Genomic DNA, 17,868 nt, shown 5'->3' on the forward strand with positions numbered 1-17,868 from the left:
CGCACGCAACCTAGGATTCATCCTCGACTCCTCCCTCTCCATGTCCAGGCAGGTCAGCGCCATCTCCTCTTCCTGCTACAACACCCTCCGCATGCTTCGAAGGATGTACAAGTGGATCCCGACTGAAACAAGAAGAACGGTGACCCAAGCCCTCGTCAGCAGCAGGCTGGACTATGGTAACGCACTCTATGCAGGAATCCCAGCCAAACACCTGCAACGACTTCAGAGCATCCGAAACGCATCGACCCGACTGATCCTCAACATCCCCCGCCGCAGCCACATCACCCCCCACCTAAGAGACCTGCACTGGCTCCCCGTCAACAAGAGGATCACCTTCAAGCTGCTCACCCAAGCACACAAAGCACTCCACGACACCGGACCAGCCTACCTGAATAACAGACTCAGCTTTTACACCCCCGCCCACCAGCCCGCTCCGCCAGCCTCGTCCTTGCTGCCGTCCCGCGCATACAACGAACAACCTCCGGTGGCAGATCCTTCTCCTTCCTCGCCGCCAAGACCTGGAACACCCTCCCCACCCATCTGTGGCAGACCCAAGACCTGCTCACTTTCAGAAGGCTCCTCAAGACCTGGCTCTTCGAGCAGTAGCAGCACCCCCCTCCCCTCAGCGCCTTAGGACCCTCACGGGTAAGTAGCGCGCTTTACAAGTTCACTGATTGATTGATAGAAAAGTCACATTACAAATGAATACATACTTCCTTTTTTATAACCCTATTTACTTTCAAGACAAGCAATATGCAGGCTGTTTAAACAACAAATGGCTGGCTGGCATTTTCCTCACCTGCCAGTGTAATTTTAAAAGATACTTTGTCTCCTTTCTGGGAAGAGCTAACCATCCCAGGATGGGGTTAACTTCGTAGACCTGAAATGATTCAGGTGCAGTGGGAGGCAGGACGTCTCCTCTGTTAAAACTGAAATTAAATAAACAGACAGTCATTTCAGCAGCAGAGAGAGGCAAGGAGTCTCCTCTGCTATGAAATCGAACGTGAAGGAACAGGACTGTCTGTTTGTTTGCTTTCAGTTTTAGCAGAGGAGACTTCCTGCCTCTCACTGCAGCTGAAGTATTTCAGCTGTACCAAGTAACCCCCTCCTGGGAAGGTTAACATGATAATGACAAAAAGCATGGGCACGTTGTGACCCATTCATTTCCCCTCCCTCCCCCCTCCAACCATACCGGAGTTCTTCAGTAAAAAAAATCCCCAGAAGATTTGCGACCCAGGACAGTGAAGAGGAACAAAGGTAAGATTAGAGTGGTGTCGCACCCCCCAGGGGGCACGCCACACAGATTGAAGAACTCTGTTCTAATTGGATTAATGAAAAATGTTCAAATACAGGTGGGAGTTTTATTAACACTACTTACATTTCGATTGTAAAAGTATGTTTATTTGCTTAATTTATTTTATACATGGTTTTATATACCCAGAGCATGGGCATGGATGACAAAGCACTTTACAAAATATCAGGTTTGTGTCGTAAACATATAGTAAAACAAACAACTGAAAATATTTGCAAAGCTGCTTGCTATTAGTCTCCTCCCACTTCCAACTGATACAGAATGCCTGGACTAATCTGGCTTTGTCCTGGTTCGAACCACAGCACACAATTAGCATACACTATTCACGGAGCTCCACAGCATGGAACCCAACCTGACCGCAGTTGCCGCTTTACTAGATGCCACTAAGGCATTTTGGTCCATATTATCAAGAGAGGGCGATACATTATCGCTGCTTTTATCGGCAGGAAACTGCCGCCAAAGCGGCGATAATGGGCATGATAATATTATGCCCTTGTGAATTTCCATAGAAGCCCAGGTTAACACCAGAACCTGGGCTTCTATGGGAATTCACAAGGGCATATTATCAAGCCCATTATCGCCGCTTTAGCTGCAGTTTCCTGCGGATAAAAGCAGCGATAATGTATCGCCCTTTCTTGATAATATGGCCCTTCATTCGCTGAAGTGGCATTATTTATTCTTTCTTCTGCCCCACCTTGGCCTCAGCCCCAAGTTTGTGCACCTTATCCAGTTGTTATATACCTCCCTAATGTCCAGTCATCGTTTAAATGGTATAATGGTATAATGACTTTGCACACTTTACCCTCTCCACCTCAACGATCCTTACTTCCCTTCTACTGTCGCACCTGTGGGACTATACATCCTGCACACACCCACCTCAACTTGGCCCACCTTAAACTCTAAATACTCTAAACACGCTTAAGCAAGTATATGCTCCTTGTTATTGCACTTTATGCTATTGACGCAATTGTTTGTCTATACACAGTGTACCTACACTACCACACCTGTGACCTACCTCATGTCCTTTGACCTACCTAGGTAACTAGCACTTTGTACCTAACTACCTCATATATTACTTTGTATATACGCTTTATCACTTTGTATTTTTACCTTATATTTTTACTTGTAAAGCGCTCTGATATCTGCAAAGATCTTGTTCGCGCTGTATAAAACTTTCAAAATAAATAAATAAAATAAATAAATATTAGACCAGTTTCCTATAACACGTGGCACTCACCAGGGTTACCCTTATGCCCTATTCTTTTCACTGAGGCAACATAATGCACAATGTGGATTGAATTTCATGGCACTTTTGATCTCCCATGCATGCTGACATTGTGCTCTGTTTCCGAGACCCACAAACAAACCTTGATCCCATTATACAAGAAGTCATACATTCAGAAGCCACTCAGCTTTTCACATTACCTGTACTAAATCTACTCTTTTTTCACTCACTGACATATCAGAATCCCCATTAAGATGGGCGCTTGAGTCGCTGCGTTATTTGGGGATCTGATGTATTGAAGAAGTAGAGGAACTCTGACGGGTAAACTATGGGAGAGCAATGGCCTGACTGGAAGAGAAAATCCCGATGTGGAACAAACTTCCTCTGTCCCTGAAAGGACGATTGGCTATAGCTTAAATGGCAGTATTGCCCAAATGCACTAATGTTCCTATGCCGCTCACTTTTCCTTTTTTCCAGCGCCTGCATTCTAATTTGATTGGAATTTAAATCTGTATAATGTCCACATTCTTTACCACCCCAATGTATTTTTAAACAGTAAATATTATGTGAACACATGTGCTCATGTCTGCTTTTAAACTTAACTGAGTTTATGTTCCTGGACTAACTTTAATCCTAATAAATGTTTATCCAACCTCAGCATTGAATACTTATTTATTTACATTCTTTTTTCACAATTTGACCGTCCCACAGACCTATACATTCTCCCTAACAGATATATGTTCTACAGATGTGACCTACAAACTGAAAGCATGTGATGTATAAGAAGTTTAAATTAATAGTTTTAACTCTTGTGCACCTTCCTCTTACATGAACAAAAAGGAACCCCCACAAATCTAGTGTTCTACCCTATAAACATGTATTGATCTTTCATTAAATATACTGTTCCAATACCCACTGCTGGCTGGGGTTGGGTTTCTGTATGTTTCATATTCTCCTTAACAGATGTGTTCACATTGGGTTTCGTTCAGAAAATAAATAGATGAATTGAAAACAGTGTTTAAAGAGTATGGTCACTAAGAGTTGAAATGCTAAGAACAATATGAGAGTCTATAATTCTGCAAAATGTATTACTTTTCCTCAGAAAATTGTAGGTGGAGCTTGCAGTTTATTAGTGTTACTCATTCTCCCTGCATTCAATTATTCAATAGTCTTCATATATGCATACGGATGACCACTTGTGTATTCGTTAACTCATTTGCTCGTTGACCAGGTATACATTCGTAGTTATGGCAACATTTTGTTTCTGCTTATATTAAGGCGAAAAATATCGCACATAAAAATAGTTTCACTTTTTTTTACTAAAATTCTAAATTCTAAATTTGTGATTGATTATGGATTTTAGCTTCAGAATGTCTTTAGCAGAATACCATCTGACATATACATAGAGCCCGAAGTATAGTTCATAGCAGTATCTCCACATTGGAGTTAATAATAGAAAATGTTGCATTTTTTAAATTATATTCAAGAGACAATATTTATATCTGACTATATTTTTGAAGATGATATTCCGAACTACATTGGAGACGTCACTTTTAATAGCATGTAATAGCAAATTCCTTCTGAATCTGGATTTTTAAGGTAGTATTGTCGAATCACATTATATAAAAGAAGGATGTTGCAATGTGTGTTAAAATGCAAAATGAATATTTAAAATTCACACTTCTATAAATACCACAGGTATTGATCTACTGTGTGCTCCACAGCTAATTTTGAAAATTCAGTTTCACTGTGTTATGGACACATTTGCCAGTGCATGTTCTTGTTTTTTCATAAACTACAATTTCATTTGACAGGACTTTGGGGAACAACGCTTACAGAAGACACATCTGAAAATCGAGAGCTTTACGTCAAAACAACATTGAGAGAGCTGCTTGTATACCTCATGTTTTTGGTTGATATATGCTTATGTAAGTAATGGTTATAATATATTAAACCCTATAGGTGTGATTCGGAGTGAGGCAAGATAGCAGGGGCACTGTTAACTCGTGTGGGAGGTAGAGGGGTGGGGGAAAAAGTGATTCCAGTTGGGAGATTTTGGGGACTAACATATGGGAATCAGCCTTTCTATGCCGATTCCTGCATGGTTCTCCCATTGTTTGATCCTGATATCTAAACACTGGGTAACATCCCACCATTTAGAATGCTGATGGGGCTAGTAAATCCGGTAAATGCCTCAGCTGGATTACCGGGAGCACTCGTTAAGAGGCCCTATGTGGTTGTTAAGTATTCAATTGACGTAATCTCACAACTGGAAGCATTTTTTCCACCATATATATCTGGTTTCAATACCAAAGGTTGAATGGTTTGACAGCGTCATCAGAACCCTGATATGGCAATGTTGGACTAAATTAAACATGATACCCTTTATGCATTTTTCATATTATGTTTATTCTGGGGTAGTGAGCTTGAAAATCTATGTTCTTCAAATTCAGCTGGAAAGAAATTGACATTGATCGAAGTTAGAATGTTTAGGTATTTTTTTAAACAAATCCTGGCTACAATGTTCATAGATCAGTGGTTAGTGGTGAGGGTCAGTGTATTTAGCTAATGCTGTGGCAACAGTGTTTACTGCTTAACTGTGGATTTTTTCATAGTTGCCTCATTAGTTTTAAAATTTGGAACCTTCTACATAATGTTTTTAGTTCAATTACATAAATGGATGAAAATAATATTGTCAGAGAATGTGCCACATATTTACATTTTCCGCTGAATTATTTGGACAACTGTGGCTGCATACTTTGGTTCTCCATGCCACATAATTGTACTAGCCCTGCAAATGTTAAAGCCCTCAAGAGTGGTTTTGGGATTTTCATTATGATAATGAAATTCGTATTTCAGAGGCAACCAAGAAATATTTTCCAGATTTCACGTTTACTGTGATATATGAATTTTCTGCTATTAGAGCACTAACACGCATGCACACACAAGCAGCTTGGTTGGAGTCCTTGGATCATGTTGTATGCTTGTTGCATTGCTTGCCCAGCGCAGACTAAAACTGAGGCCAGAGTGGAACAGATTGGGAGTCCGGTCCTGTAGGCAGGCAATCATTGCGGCATTGAACCCAGAGAACACTGCTTTAAAAATAAGCATCACTATCTTTATTCACCGTGCTTATTGCACATTTAACCAGCAAATTGCAGGCCCAGTAACAATCTCGAGGAAGTGCACAGGTGACTCTGTGTAAAACCTATGTTCTCTGCCCCTGCAATACTATGGAATGCGATCCCGACGACTTGATACTGACTATAGACAACTGGTAGCTGCTTCACAGAACTGTTCTTATACTTTGGGTCTCTCTGCAACTCAGTGTCTTACTTGTAGTTTTTAGCAGCAACACTCATTTTCTTTTTATATTATGAATTGTTTTTAACAATATTCTGCTGCTATGTGGTTTTAAAATACGCAGTCCTATATATTTTGGTCATTTTAATCTCTCAGTTTTGTATCCGTATGGTATGTATGTTCTGCTTTTATGATTATACTGTTAATCAAATATATACTCACACATGCACACACACGCAATATTTTTGTAACCTTTTATATCAGTATTTCTTTTTAAGATTAAGGTTGAAATACAAACCCTTCTGTTTAAATTGATGGAAAAATGTAAAATGTAATTCTCATAAAGAATATTATATATAAAACCACAATAAATGTACAAGTTGTTTGTTAGGCGTAGTCAACTGATTTAAACTGTCTCCAGTGTACCCATCTTCCATCAAATTGAAGTTGTGAAAAGCGTGACCAATTTGAGGTGTTGTGAGGCAAAAAATACAGCATTACTATGATCACGTGGTTTATTGCTTACTCAAACAAGCTTTGTGATGTTTGATAGATGGTACACTAAAATTTGCAGGATGGTACACTAAAACGTTTTGTGATGATCCGTTCGAATTAGAAGAATTTTTTCTTTCTGATTTTTTTGAAATCGTGAACGGAATCATTTTTTGGGCCTTTCAGTCAACAATCTCACAATCTGCCAAGCTCTGAAGAACGTTGAGCCAGCTATGTGCCATCCAGGGCCGGCTTTAAGGCAGTGGGACCGGTGCGGTCGCACTGGGCGCCGACCTGTGGAGGACGCTGAACTCAGGGGGAGCGCTGTGTTTAGCAGTAACTAATGGTTGGAGAGATGAGGGGCACTTTAGCCCAGTGGTAGGGAGAGAATCTGAGGAGGCAGTCATGGAGTGTTAGGGTACCAAAAAAGATTGTTGCACCGGGCGCCACCAGCACTAAAGCCGGCCCTGGTGCCATCCCATCTCCGGACCTATGCCTCTTGCTGTTGACCACTACCACACTACCTCTCCTTTTTTCATACAGTCCAGTTATTCTCCACTCCTGCTACAGGTTAAGACTACTTTTCAGCCCAGCAACTATCAAGCATCATTCAATCAGTCAGGTCTGGATAATATGTAGGCATGATGATTCTGTCTTGCATGTTATATGTCATGGTATCAACCACAGAGACCCTGAAAAACGATTTTTATGTTGCCAGAAGGGTTTGTGCATGCCAAGTACTTGGCAGCTTTTAACACCATCTCCAATGCTAGTTTACCTTCCTGCTTCGATTATGTTGGCATCCAGAATTGTGCCTTAAACAGGATTGGTCTTTCTATAAGGTTCACTTTCATGCAGCCTCTTTGATAACTCATACATCTCTGGATTACATCAATGGCTTTAAGGTGTATTGCACAAGAACCCCCTTCTCAAATTCTTTTTCATGATTGGTACTTCTCCTAGACCAAACTGATCCAGTTAGGAGTGGATGGTTCCCGATAATTTAGCCAGATGTGGGTGAGCTATTTACCACACCAGGTAGCTACTAACAAATACCCAAGACACGGGCGTCAATTCACCAAAATGCCCGGATTAGCATTAAGACATCGCATACCCATTGACCTTAATGACAATGCAGGAAGTGACATCATATAACCCCTGACAGTGATTTTTTTCCAAGAAAGTTTGTCACTTGGCCCTAATGTGACAACTATTGATGATTTGCATTTGATATTATCACAGCGTAACACAAAGTTGCCATAGGATAGTTGTACAAAGTAACACAAAGTTGCTTTCTGCCCTACTGTTGCGGGAATTCTGCTCATGCACAGATCTGCGCACAGGAACCCAGGACCTCAGTGAAATGTGGTGTACCAAAAAACTCACCTCCGTATCCAGAATCCCTAACCGACTAGCATCAGTGTCTCATTAGCTCTCCGTCCTATAGCGAAGCTACCAATGATTAGACAACCCAGAACACGAGACTTAGGGTACTCTCAGGAATTGTGGGAATCAAGAACACTCTTTCGTTTTAATTCTCATACCAGTCCACAACGTGAGTAATTTGAGACACGGAAAAGTTTAAAATGTTTATTTTAACAACGTGCTCTAAGATGCAGTATTTTTGCTAACATAAGCAGGCATATGATTAAAAATAATACGATCAGTATTGTTACAATTCCATAACACACAAAGGGAGAAATCATATTATAATGATAGTGGAAACAGGTCCTATAGCGTCTTGTGAACCACCCTCCCCTGCTAGAAACTAGGTTTAATAATAATAGAATGTCTCTTATGCTTGAATGGGGAACCCCATACCTCCAAGATCAGCAGAAGTGTATCACATCAGGATCAGCAACGCTCTCTCACTGGAAAAGGTTTTTCTCCAAGTGCCCAAATCGTGCATGCAGTGCCATATTAAAGGCACTAGAATTTCAGTTAGCTGCAGCTGTGTTCATGTTGTGTCTAGAGCGTGGGCCGATCAACCCGAATAACAGCATACATTGTTATGGTAACCTTGAAGGCTTCTACACGCACAGTACAGACTTATGTCGCAATGTAAGTCTAGGGATGTAAAAAAAAAGCTGTTCTCATGTGAGGAAAATTAAGCAATCTAACTTAAAACAACAGTTACATGTAGTGTCACGTGCAAAATCTGCAAAGGGGCAAAATAGCGTTTACATTTCTAATAAGCTTATGCTAACATAGCAGTGTGTACAAGCAGGGCCCTGTCTTCACTACACTGCTTTACGTTAAGTTACATCAACGGAGTGTCCAACGGATGGTGCATGAGCATTCCCATGCAACCACCAATGGGCTTTGATGCAAATCACTATTTACAAACATTGGTAGACAGGAATTTGTGAAAATATTTTATGTCTTCTCAAGGCAGATGTAACAAGGAGATTTCTTTTCTTCATTCCTTCTTGTTTTTCCAACTTTGCATATTTGCTCCATCGTACAGCACACATTCAAAGTGGGAATAACCCTAAAGTATAGTTTTTGTACTGGAAGGGAAACCTTCTAGTTCAAAAACTATGATTTAGAAAATGCACACACTTTGGACTCTGACAAAAGGGCATGTGTGTTGGCGCATGATTGCCAAATGTGTGCCAGCTCACTGGGATATACAAAATGCATCTGATCTTATTAGATGTGGCACACTTATTTTTTCTCTCCCCCTGTGATTCGAGACAGTGCAGCAACTTTTTTGCAGTGCTGCCCTGCCTCGAAGAATAGTTGACTAAGGACCAGATTTATCAACGTTTTCCGTCCCCCTTAGGCCATGAAAAAGGGGCACAAGGGCGACGCAAAACCTACATTAGATTTGGGCCCTGCATGGCTTAATAAATATAGAGTAACGCAAGACAGCGCAAATCACTGCTTTGCAATGCACTGCTTGGCAGTTTGGGCTGGACTGCTCCCATGAGGCACAGGGTCAGACTGATATGCATATGGTCATGTCTGAACTGGGGTGGCGGAGTGAGCTAAAGAATGGTGATGGATTAAACCCAGATCAGTTGACTGGGGGTGAGTGTTTGATTTGCTCCATCATTCCCTTTTGTATCACTTTGCAATGCACTGCAGCAGGGAGAATGTTAAATCTGCCCCGGGCCTCAATCTCACAAAATCTCACTCACTACCTGTCAGTTAGTTGACTGCCACTCACTTTCACTCACACACATGCTTACACATAAAAAGATATTTTCTCAAGCATACGCACTCTTCCTCACTTAAACACACACTCATCCGCAAGCGCGCATAAAACATACATTCAAAACCATTTTTACTTATCACAGCTGCATAGGTCCTAAGTGTGCTCCATTTTTTATTACACTAATAGTGAATAACAGATTAGTCACTATTGATATAATATAAAACAGGCAGTCAATAAGTAATGCCCCCGTGTTCTTGGCACTGAATGTGCAACCTATGAGGCCAGGGCCGCAACGGCAGCGCCAGGAGGTGGTAACTGTGACCCCTGATGACCCCTAAAAGGCACCCCTGACCTCAGGCAAGGTATTCATCAGAAAGGGCTGATATCTCCTATTCTGAGTTTTTAAATTCAAAATTAAGCAAAGCATAAAGAATAAGTATTTGAAGCACAATTATGAATGTTTTGCTTTTTTCCAAGTCTTTCCCGGAATTCACATATTCAGGTTTGATCTGCCAAGATCAGTGAGGGCAAAACAGCAGGGTACAATAATAATCACACAGAATCATATTCCATCCCTTGCAAACTTCTCTTTGCACAGGAATTGGCATTTAACCCCCAGATTGTAATCAGAGCCTTTGGAGCAGTGTTCGAGCTCCTGTCACTGACGTTAGGAATCTGCATTTCTAGAATGACACCAAGATGTCTCAGGTGATGTCATCCCTATGGGCCCTATTACTGGTGTCCAACTGACACTGTAGCAGGAATCGAACTGCACAACTATTAGTCAGCGGTTCCACCCACAGTATTAAGATATGGCGGTCATAAGTATCAATTTTTCTATTGCAGCTTGCATGCCGGTCAGCAAAGGGCCACAGCACAAGCTGCAATCGGAAAAAAAATGTTTTCAAACATCCCTGCACCATGTGGCAGGGATGTTTAAAATGGTGCCCCACAGGTCCCATACTGGAGTGCCAGTGGACCCCTGCTAGACCCCAAAGTCACTTTCCGCTTGCCTTTTCATGGCGGGAGAACCGCCATGAAAGGGCAGGCAGAAGCCGACATCGTTATCCCAAAGGCGGAGTCGAGGCTGGTTCAGCTGTCATTTTGAGATTACAAATACGCCCGCTGCTCTGAAGGAGCTCCTTGAGCCTGTCAGAAGCAGAGCGGAATTCCCCGCCGGTTTGCCTCCAACCGCCAGTTACAGAATACAGCGGTCGGAGGGAAACCTATGATGTCGGGCGGAAAGTCGCCAACGAGCTGTCGGACGGCATTGCACCTGACTTCATAATAAGGGTCAGTGTTTTTTAATATATCTGTAATATAAAATCAGAAAAATATCTGGTTTTTTATATTCGTTCTAAAGGAAATGATCCCTGTCACGATGTCATCTCACCTCAATTATCGTAATTTTCTGTATCTTTGTCTTCTTTTTTGTCACAGGCGGCTTGCACAGAATGTGTCTGCTAGATCCCTTTTAGAAACTGTATAAAAAATATATATATCCATTTCTCCTCACTTTGCTGACTTGCGACATTGAAAAGAAGGCTCTGCAGTGAGTTGTGTCATTCTCATAAATACCAGGTGTGGTTTGGTCGACTAGTCCGATATAAAAGTGAGGGGCAGTGGCGGCTCGCCGAGGAAGTGCTGCAGGGCGGTGAGGCGGGTGGGGCGCAGGGTGAGGGGTAGTAAACGCCGGCATACGGCAAAGCAGAGTGAAGTGAATGAATAAAACAATATACATTGCGCGCGCTGCATTGCCGAGTTGGCGTTGCAGCACGCGCAATGTAAATTCTTTTACTTATTTATTTATTTACTTAACTCCGTTCCACCATATGCCGGAATTTACTACCCCCCGCCCTGCCCCTTCCCCACCCCGCCGGACCGCCCCGCAGAACTCCCTCGGCGAGCCGCCACTGGTGAGTGGTATGTCCCTGTGAGGAAGCTGAACATTAAGGGGCATATTATTGTTCGTTAATCTTTATTTCGGCAATTTTGCCATAAAAGATACAACATAAAATCAATACAAGTGAAGAGTCAGACATTACTGCTACATCAGTAGCGGGGTAAGACACAGGTACAGGCTAGTAGTTCTCAAAGAGAATGCCCCAATACACAACACTCCATACTGTTAAAGCAGTCGGATGAATCAAATCTGATTAATTATTTAAGAACAATCTATAATATTATAAATTATAAAAAAATAGCAGCGATTTAACACTAGCGGCTAAAAATCTTACATAAAATTACATAAAAAGAAAAAAAAAGTTTGATACACTAACTGGTACATAGTCTGGATCAGGCTTGGAGTGCCCTAGGAATTAGAAGCAATCTCTTGTGCCATACTGCTTCAAGAAATTTGGCCACTGCAAAGACAGTTGCACTGGAGCAATTGACAAACCCTAGATTTTTACAAAATGGAATTATCCAAAACCTTCTAGCAGCAATGTAGGCAGGGCAAAAGAAAACTAAATGCAATTCATCTTCAAGCCTACAATTGCAGCCGGGACAATTTTCCAGGGGGTGCTGTTTCCATTTACTAGTAAAAGCTCTTAGCAAAAGAGTGCCATACCGCCATTGCAGGTATAATTTCCTGGCCAGATTCGGGAAAATGTCATTTAGAACTGTCTCAAACTTGTAGCAATCAATCTTTGACTCCAAGGAAGGTGTTAGTTATGGAATCTATGCGTGTACCCTGTATGTGGGATGCAAGATTGCATGCATGAAAAGTTGCCACCAGATGTTTACGAGTTAGTCCCTGACATGCCGCTTCAGGATCACTCCACAGGGTCGGAAGACCTAACCGGGCAAACTCCGTTTTTAGGTAATTGAACCACGGGATGTTCTCTATAGTAGGAAGAGCAAGAATTTCCTGCAGTTCCTGCCTATAGTTGGCTAACTCAGGAGTGTACCATAATCTTCGCCAGAAAGTTAAGGACTTTACACCCAGTACTTGGTCCAGAGGTTTCAAGCCCAGATCCAGCCTAAGGGGCAGAAGAGGGGTGCTAGCCGGTAACTTTAGGAGTTGTCTGAGAAACTTGTTTTCAACAATGACTAGATCTTTTTTGCACACATGGCCCCAGAGTTCACTACCATAGAGAATCGCACCTCTGGCCTGGAGTCTATAGATCTCCAACGGGGGGCCTATCGGTCTAGCAGATGATTTATTAGAATTGACTAGCCTGATTATTCCCCCAGCTGTTTGAGCTAGTTTGAGCTGGGACTTAGCTTGATGTTCCCCCCACTCCAATTTGTCGTTCATAGTCACACCCAGATACTCAAACGTGTACACTCTTTCTAGCCTATTCAGACCTATAGAGGGGTTGGGGCGTGTTTTTTTGGGGGGGTTAAAAATCATATACTTTGTTTTGAGAGCATTAATTTCGAGACCATGCTCTCCACAGAATGCCTCAAAACCCTCCAAGATACGCTGAATCCCCATTGGGGATTTCGACAGCAGCAGGGTGTCGTCCGCAAACATAATTGCGGGCACCCTGCTGCCACCGAGCCTTGGTGCGTCTGTATTGGGGACCTTATTTAGATAATCGATTACCCCGTTGACAAAGAGGCAAAACAGGGTCGGTGCTAAGACACATCCCTGCCTTACCCCTCTGCCAACGGGAAATCTTTTTGAGAGGCTACCCATCCTCCCGCACCTAACCTGTGCATAGTTATGTGTATGTAGACAAACAATGATACCTAAAAGATCGGGGGGATACCCAGGTTGGCAAGTACCGTCCATAATTTACTCCGCGGAACGGTGGCCGTACATAGCAATAGAAATATTATCACCCGCTATCGCTGAATATTATCGCCGTCTATCGCTGAATATTATCGCCATGATAACGCTATATTTACAGCGCATAGCACTATGGCGATAATATTTCAGCAATAGCTGTGTTTTCAATGGAACATCGCTGGTTCTCCAGCGATATTCCAATGAAAACAGCGATAACATTGCTGATACCACCCTGTGGTCGTATCAGCATAATCCATCTCCCAATAAAAGTATGCCTTAGTCAGGAATTTAACAGAAGTTAAATTCCTGAGTTAAGGCTGAGGTAGCGCAATTTTTTTTATCGCTGCACTCCTTGTTAATATAGCGAAGCTGCCTTCACGATATTAACATGTGTTGTTTTCACAGCCACGCCTTCTTTGCATCTCATTAACGATGCGAGGCGAGGCTGTGAAATAACGGGCTCTACATCAAGGAATCACGCGCTAGCATGTCCTTGATGATATTGCGATAATTATCGCCACTTTTCGCCCAAAAACTGAGGCTAAAGCGGCGATAATTATATCGCCAGCCCTTGCTAATATGCCCCTTAGCTCTTCATCCTCCCTTCACTACGCATCTCTGCTTCGGAAGGGGCCTCAAAGCATTGCTCTTTTCGCTTGCATTATATGTTTCCCAACGCGGAAATACCATTTATAGTATTCATGTGCTCCTTAGGCTTAATCCACAAATAAGGGATGTATTTCTGGATGTCAGACATAAGGTACAATTTGCAGTGATTTGCTGCTGTTTATCTCATTCAAAAACTCCATCGCTTATGAACAAGTCATCTGTGAGTTTTAGATCTTACACATGCGTGATATTCAGATACATTACTGCCATTCGCTTGTTTTGTTTATTTTAACCCCAGATCCTTGGGGCTTCATTTATGAAAAGTGACGCATCACTGCGTGAAAACAGCGATGCGTCACTTTTCACTGCGCTCTCCCTGCGACATGATAGATGCGTCATATTTATAATATGACGCATCATGGCGCAAGGAGTTACAGATACGTCAGTATTTCTGACGTATTTGTAGGCGCAAAAGTGACGCATTGCTGGAGTGTGTCACAAAAGTGACGCAACTCCAGCAATGTGTACTTTCACATGGGCAAGCCCCATGTTGTCAGTGCCTGCGTCAGTCTTACGTCTGCCATGAAGCAGGCGCAAGATTTTGACGCATTAGCGGCCAAGAAATGGCGCAGTGAAATCTTATAGATTTCACTGCGTCACTTCCATGCCCCTTTCTTGCGTGAAAACGCCCCCCCTGCATACATTATACCTGGCGCAGGTATAATGTGGCGCAGGGGTTTACAAAGTGACGCATCTACCTAGATGCGTCACTTTGTAAATGTGGTGCAACAAGGCACATTTTTTTACTCCACTGGTGCGTCACTTTTAGTGACGCACCAGTGGCGTAAAAGTGACGCAAGGGCTCATAAATGAGCCCCTTGGAGTCTAATCATAGCAAGGAATGCGAATATGCAAGGTTAAGAAAACAGAAATGTTTTTAAATATTGATGAATTATTCCGGTAGAATTTTAGAAGAGTAGGTCAAATTGGGGAAGCCCTTGCATATTATTGTAAATGTCCGATGTTGATCGTTCCCCTTATTAGTATGAGGTTTCTCAGTTTCTCATACCAGTCACTTACCCTACCGTGGTTTTCCACCCAGCTACTCTTCTATGTGCCACTACTGAAGGCCAGCAAAACAGTCTGCAGACTTAGCTGAAAGTGCAAACTGCACCTCTGTATCCGCAAAAATGCTTCGTGAATCTGGTAGTCCGGAATCCGAGAAATACTGGCGTATTAATCACCCCTTTCCCTTTGGATTAACATAACATTTTTTGTGCGTGGGGGATACACTGATAATTCACTTACTTCACGGAATGTCAAGTTACTAAACGCACTTAACTAAAATGATGCAAGTATTCTACTAAAGGAAGAAAATCGAGTTGTATATGCATTGCTCCATTATTTTTTTCAAGGCACTGTTTGCTCTATTTCTGAAAGGCTAAAAAGAAGAGCTTGGTTTTAAATGTCTGTTTGTGCATGCAGTGAGGTACTAAACATATCAAGGCTGCCATGACAAAGGAGTGTAATCCTCCTATTGATGCAACAATCACAGCAGATCAAGCAGATGCCAGCCTGCATTGTCTTGCTAATGGTCTATGTAAAGAGCTGCCCCTTATCGCACACACCCACGCGCATGAACGCGTGACGTACGTATCTAAAAACGCAGATGCTCATTTGACAAAATGACATCTCATGCTTTGTAAATAGGCATTGTTATCTCGGGCATTGCTTACCTTTACTGAACAAGCCTGTTAGAATAGATAGCTAAATGCTTGCCCATATACTGCCATATATATAATAAAACGCGGAAACACTTTTCCTGTAAAACCAACCCGAGACTCATGACCTTTGTAGGTGCCTCATCAAGAGGTCAGTGGAACTGGAACAATTTTCAGGGTGGGGCTGCTGCCATCAACGTTACGCAATTGAAGTCACAGGGCCTGTTAAATAAAAATCAATCAAAGCGCTACATATAAGGAAGAAGTGTAGCCAATGATCTATGTTCCTTCAGAAGGAGAATGGTGGAGTTGTATTATGTATTTTGTGCTGCATTTTGAAGTACTTAGCCTCTAATATATGATTACAGCATGGAAGGTAGGGCACTGCATTTACAGAGTGCACATTTCCCATTAAAATTACCTCTTGAAATGTCTATTAGGTACGCATCGGACATGTAGTTTTACTGCTAAACACATAGGGCCTCATTTATGAGGCTATGCGTCACTTTTACGCCATTGGTGCATCACTTTTTGTGACGCACCAGTGGCGTAAAAAATGCGCCTTGTTGCGCCATATTTACAAAATGACACATCTAGGTAGATGCGTCACTTTGTAAACCCCTGCGCCACATTATACCTGCGCCAGGTATAATGTATGCAAAGGGGCGTATTGACGCAAGAAAGCGTCGTAGAAGTGACGCAGTGAAATCTATGTGATTTCACTGCGCCACTTCTAGGACAAAAATGCGTCAATTTCTTACGCCTGCCTCACAGCAGGCGTAAGACTGACGCAGGCCCTTTCACATGGGGCTTGCCCCATGTGAAAGGACACATTGCTGGAGTTGCGTCACTTTTGTGACACACTCCAGCAATGCGCCACTTTTGCGCCTACAGATACGTCAGAAATATTGACGTATCTGTAACTCCTTGCGCAATGATGCGTCATACTGTAAATATGACGCATCGTTGGTGGTGCAAGGAGGGCGCAGTGAAAAGTGACGCATCGCTGTTTTCACGCAGCGATGCGTCACTTTTCATAAATGAGGCCCATAGGGCACACGCACACTAACAATAATGTGTGGAGTTTTGATTGTTGTGCTCATTACCACAACAAGTAGCGTGTCTAGGTTTGTTTTGATCATATTCAAATCTTGGTTTCCACCTAAAGTTAAACAATATTTCTCATTAGCCTAGGATGACGAGCCGTGCAGAACAGAGTCCATTGGATACCTTACGGCAAGGACATTGTGGGAGCAGACCAGCTTGGGGTCAAGAGCAGGTGGTCATGGCACTTACTGTCCAGGCGAGACCTGACGGCCACCCACTCAGATATCGCTAGCAAGGGAAGCCCGGAGGCCATGAATGCTAGACACTCAAGGGCTCTGCTGGAAGTAATTTTTAGACCAATTAATCAGACTGTGATAATTCCCGTAGTGATACAGTATTGAATCATGGAGCGTACTAATAACCACAAAAGAAATGCGATGTTTGTTTCATGCTTTTTAAAAATAAACTGTGGCTGCTATGCACCAAAAAAAAAAAAAAAAAAAAAAAAAAGTTAAACATTATTTCTAATTTGCTCTTTACTTGCTGTTGATCTAGTTTGAAGGATGTGTAAAGTTCATTACAAGGCATTGCTTGACATATTCCACGTGGCGTTGAATGCAATGCAAAGGCTACAAGAGGAATATAATCAATTCTCCTACTGAACTCCTGGAAGGTTATTGTGTGGGTGCTGCAGCACTTTCTGCACCCCAAGTTTCAGCGCCCCTGCCAGAGGTGGCGATAAGGACCCATGTGCTAAAAGCTGGTCGATATCCCATCTGACGCCTCTTGATTCCCCCTCCTTATTTCGAGAGGTGGCTGAGTCATGTTTTGATAGTCGAGTCTCAGCTGGCTCTTGCTTTGAAAACACATTCTCTCTGGGACAGCTGCTACAGGGACACCGGTTCCATGATAATACAATTATTAAAGACAAAGGTCCTTAGCTTTCAATTTTTTTTAGACAAAATAAAATATAGGCCATAATAGGGAACTATATTCGTCACTGCCCAGCCGGACAGGACATTTATTTTCAACAGTGTAAGACTTGTAGTTCTTAAAAGTAATAACAAGGCACAGTCCTGTACCAAAGAATTGGGAGAACTTACAAGAGATTCAGAAAGAAAATCAAAAAGAGTTTAAAACAGGCAAAAGAAATGAGCATAAATTGCCCACTTTTAAATCAGTGTCAAATTAAAGTAATACCAAACAAGTGCCAGACACAACAGAATTCAACATAATAGTTAGGTTGTGAAGGCACTCTACAAA

At 42.3% G+C, this 17,868-nt stretch overlaps 1 protein-coding gene across 1 annotated transcript in view; it reads left to right on the forward strand.

Annotated features, from left to right (window-relative positions):
• Positions 1–17,868, forward strand: part of PKD2L1 (polycystin 2 like 1, transient receptor potential cation channel) — a 2,231,834-nt gene that overhangs the window by 230,482 nt on the left and 1,983,484 nt on the right. The window contains exon 2 of the mRNA XM_078641081.1: positions 4,352–4,465. Coding sequence (XP_078497207.1) covers positions 4,352–4,465 — 114 coding nt within the window. The remainder of the gene's footprint in view (positions 1–4,351; positions 4,466–17,868) is intronic.

The sequence above is a fragment of the Lissotriton helveticus genome, chromosome 5_1 (assembly GCF_964261635.1).
Source record: "Lissotriton helveticus chromosome 5_1, aLisHel1.1, whole genome shotgun sequence".
Lineage (NCBI taxonomy): Eukaryota > Metazoa > Chordata > Amphibia > Caudata > Salamandridae > Lissotriton > Lissotriton helveticus.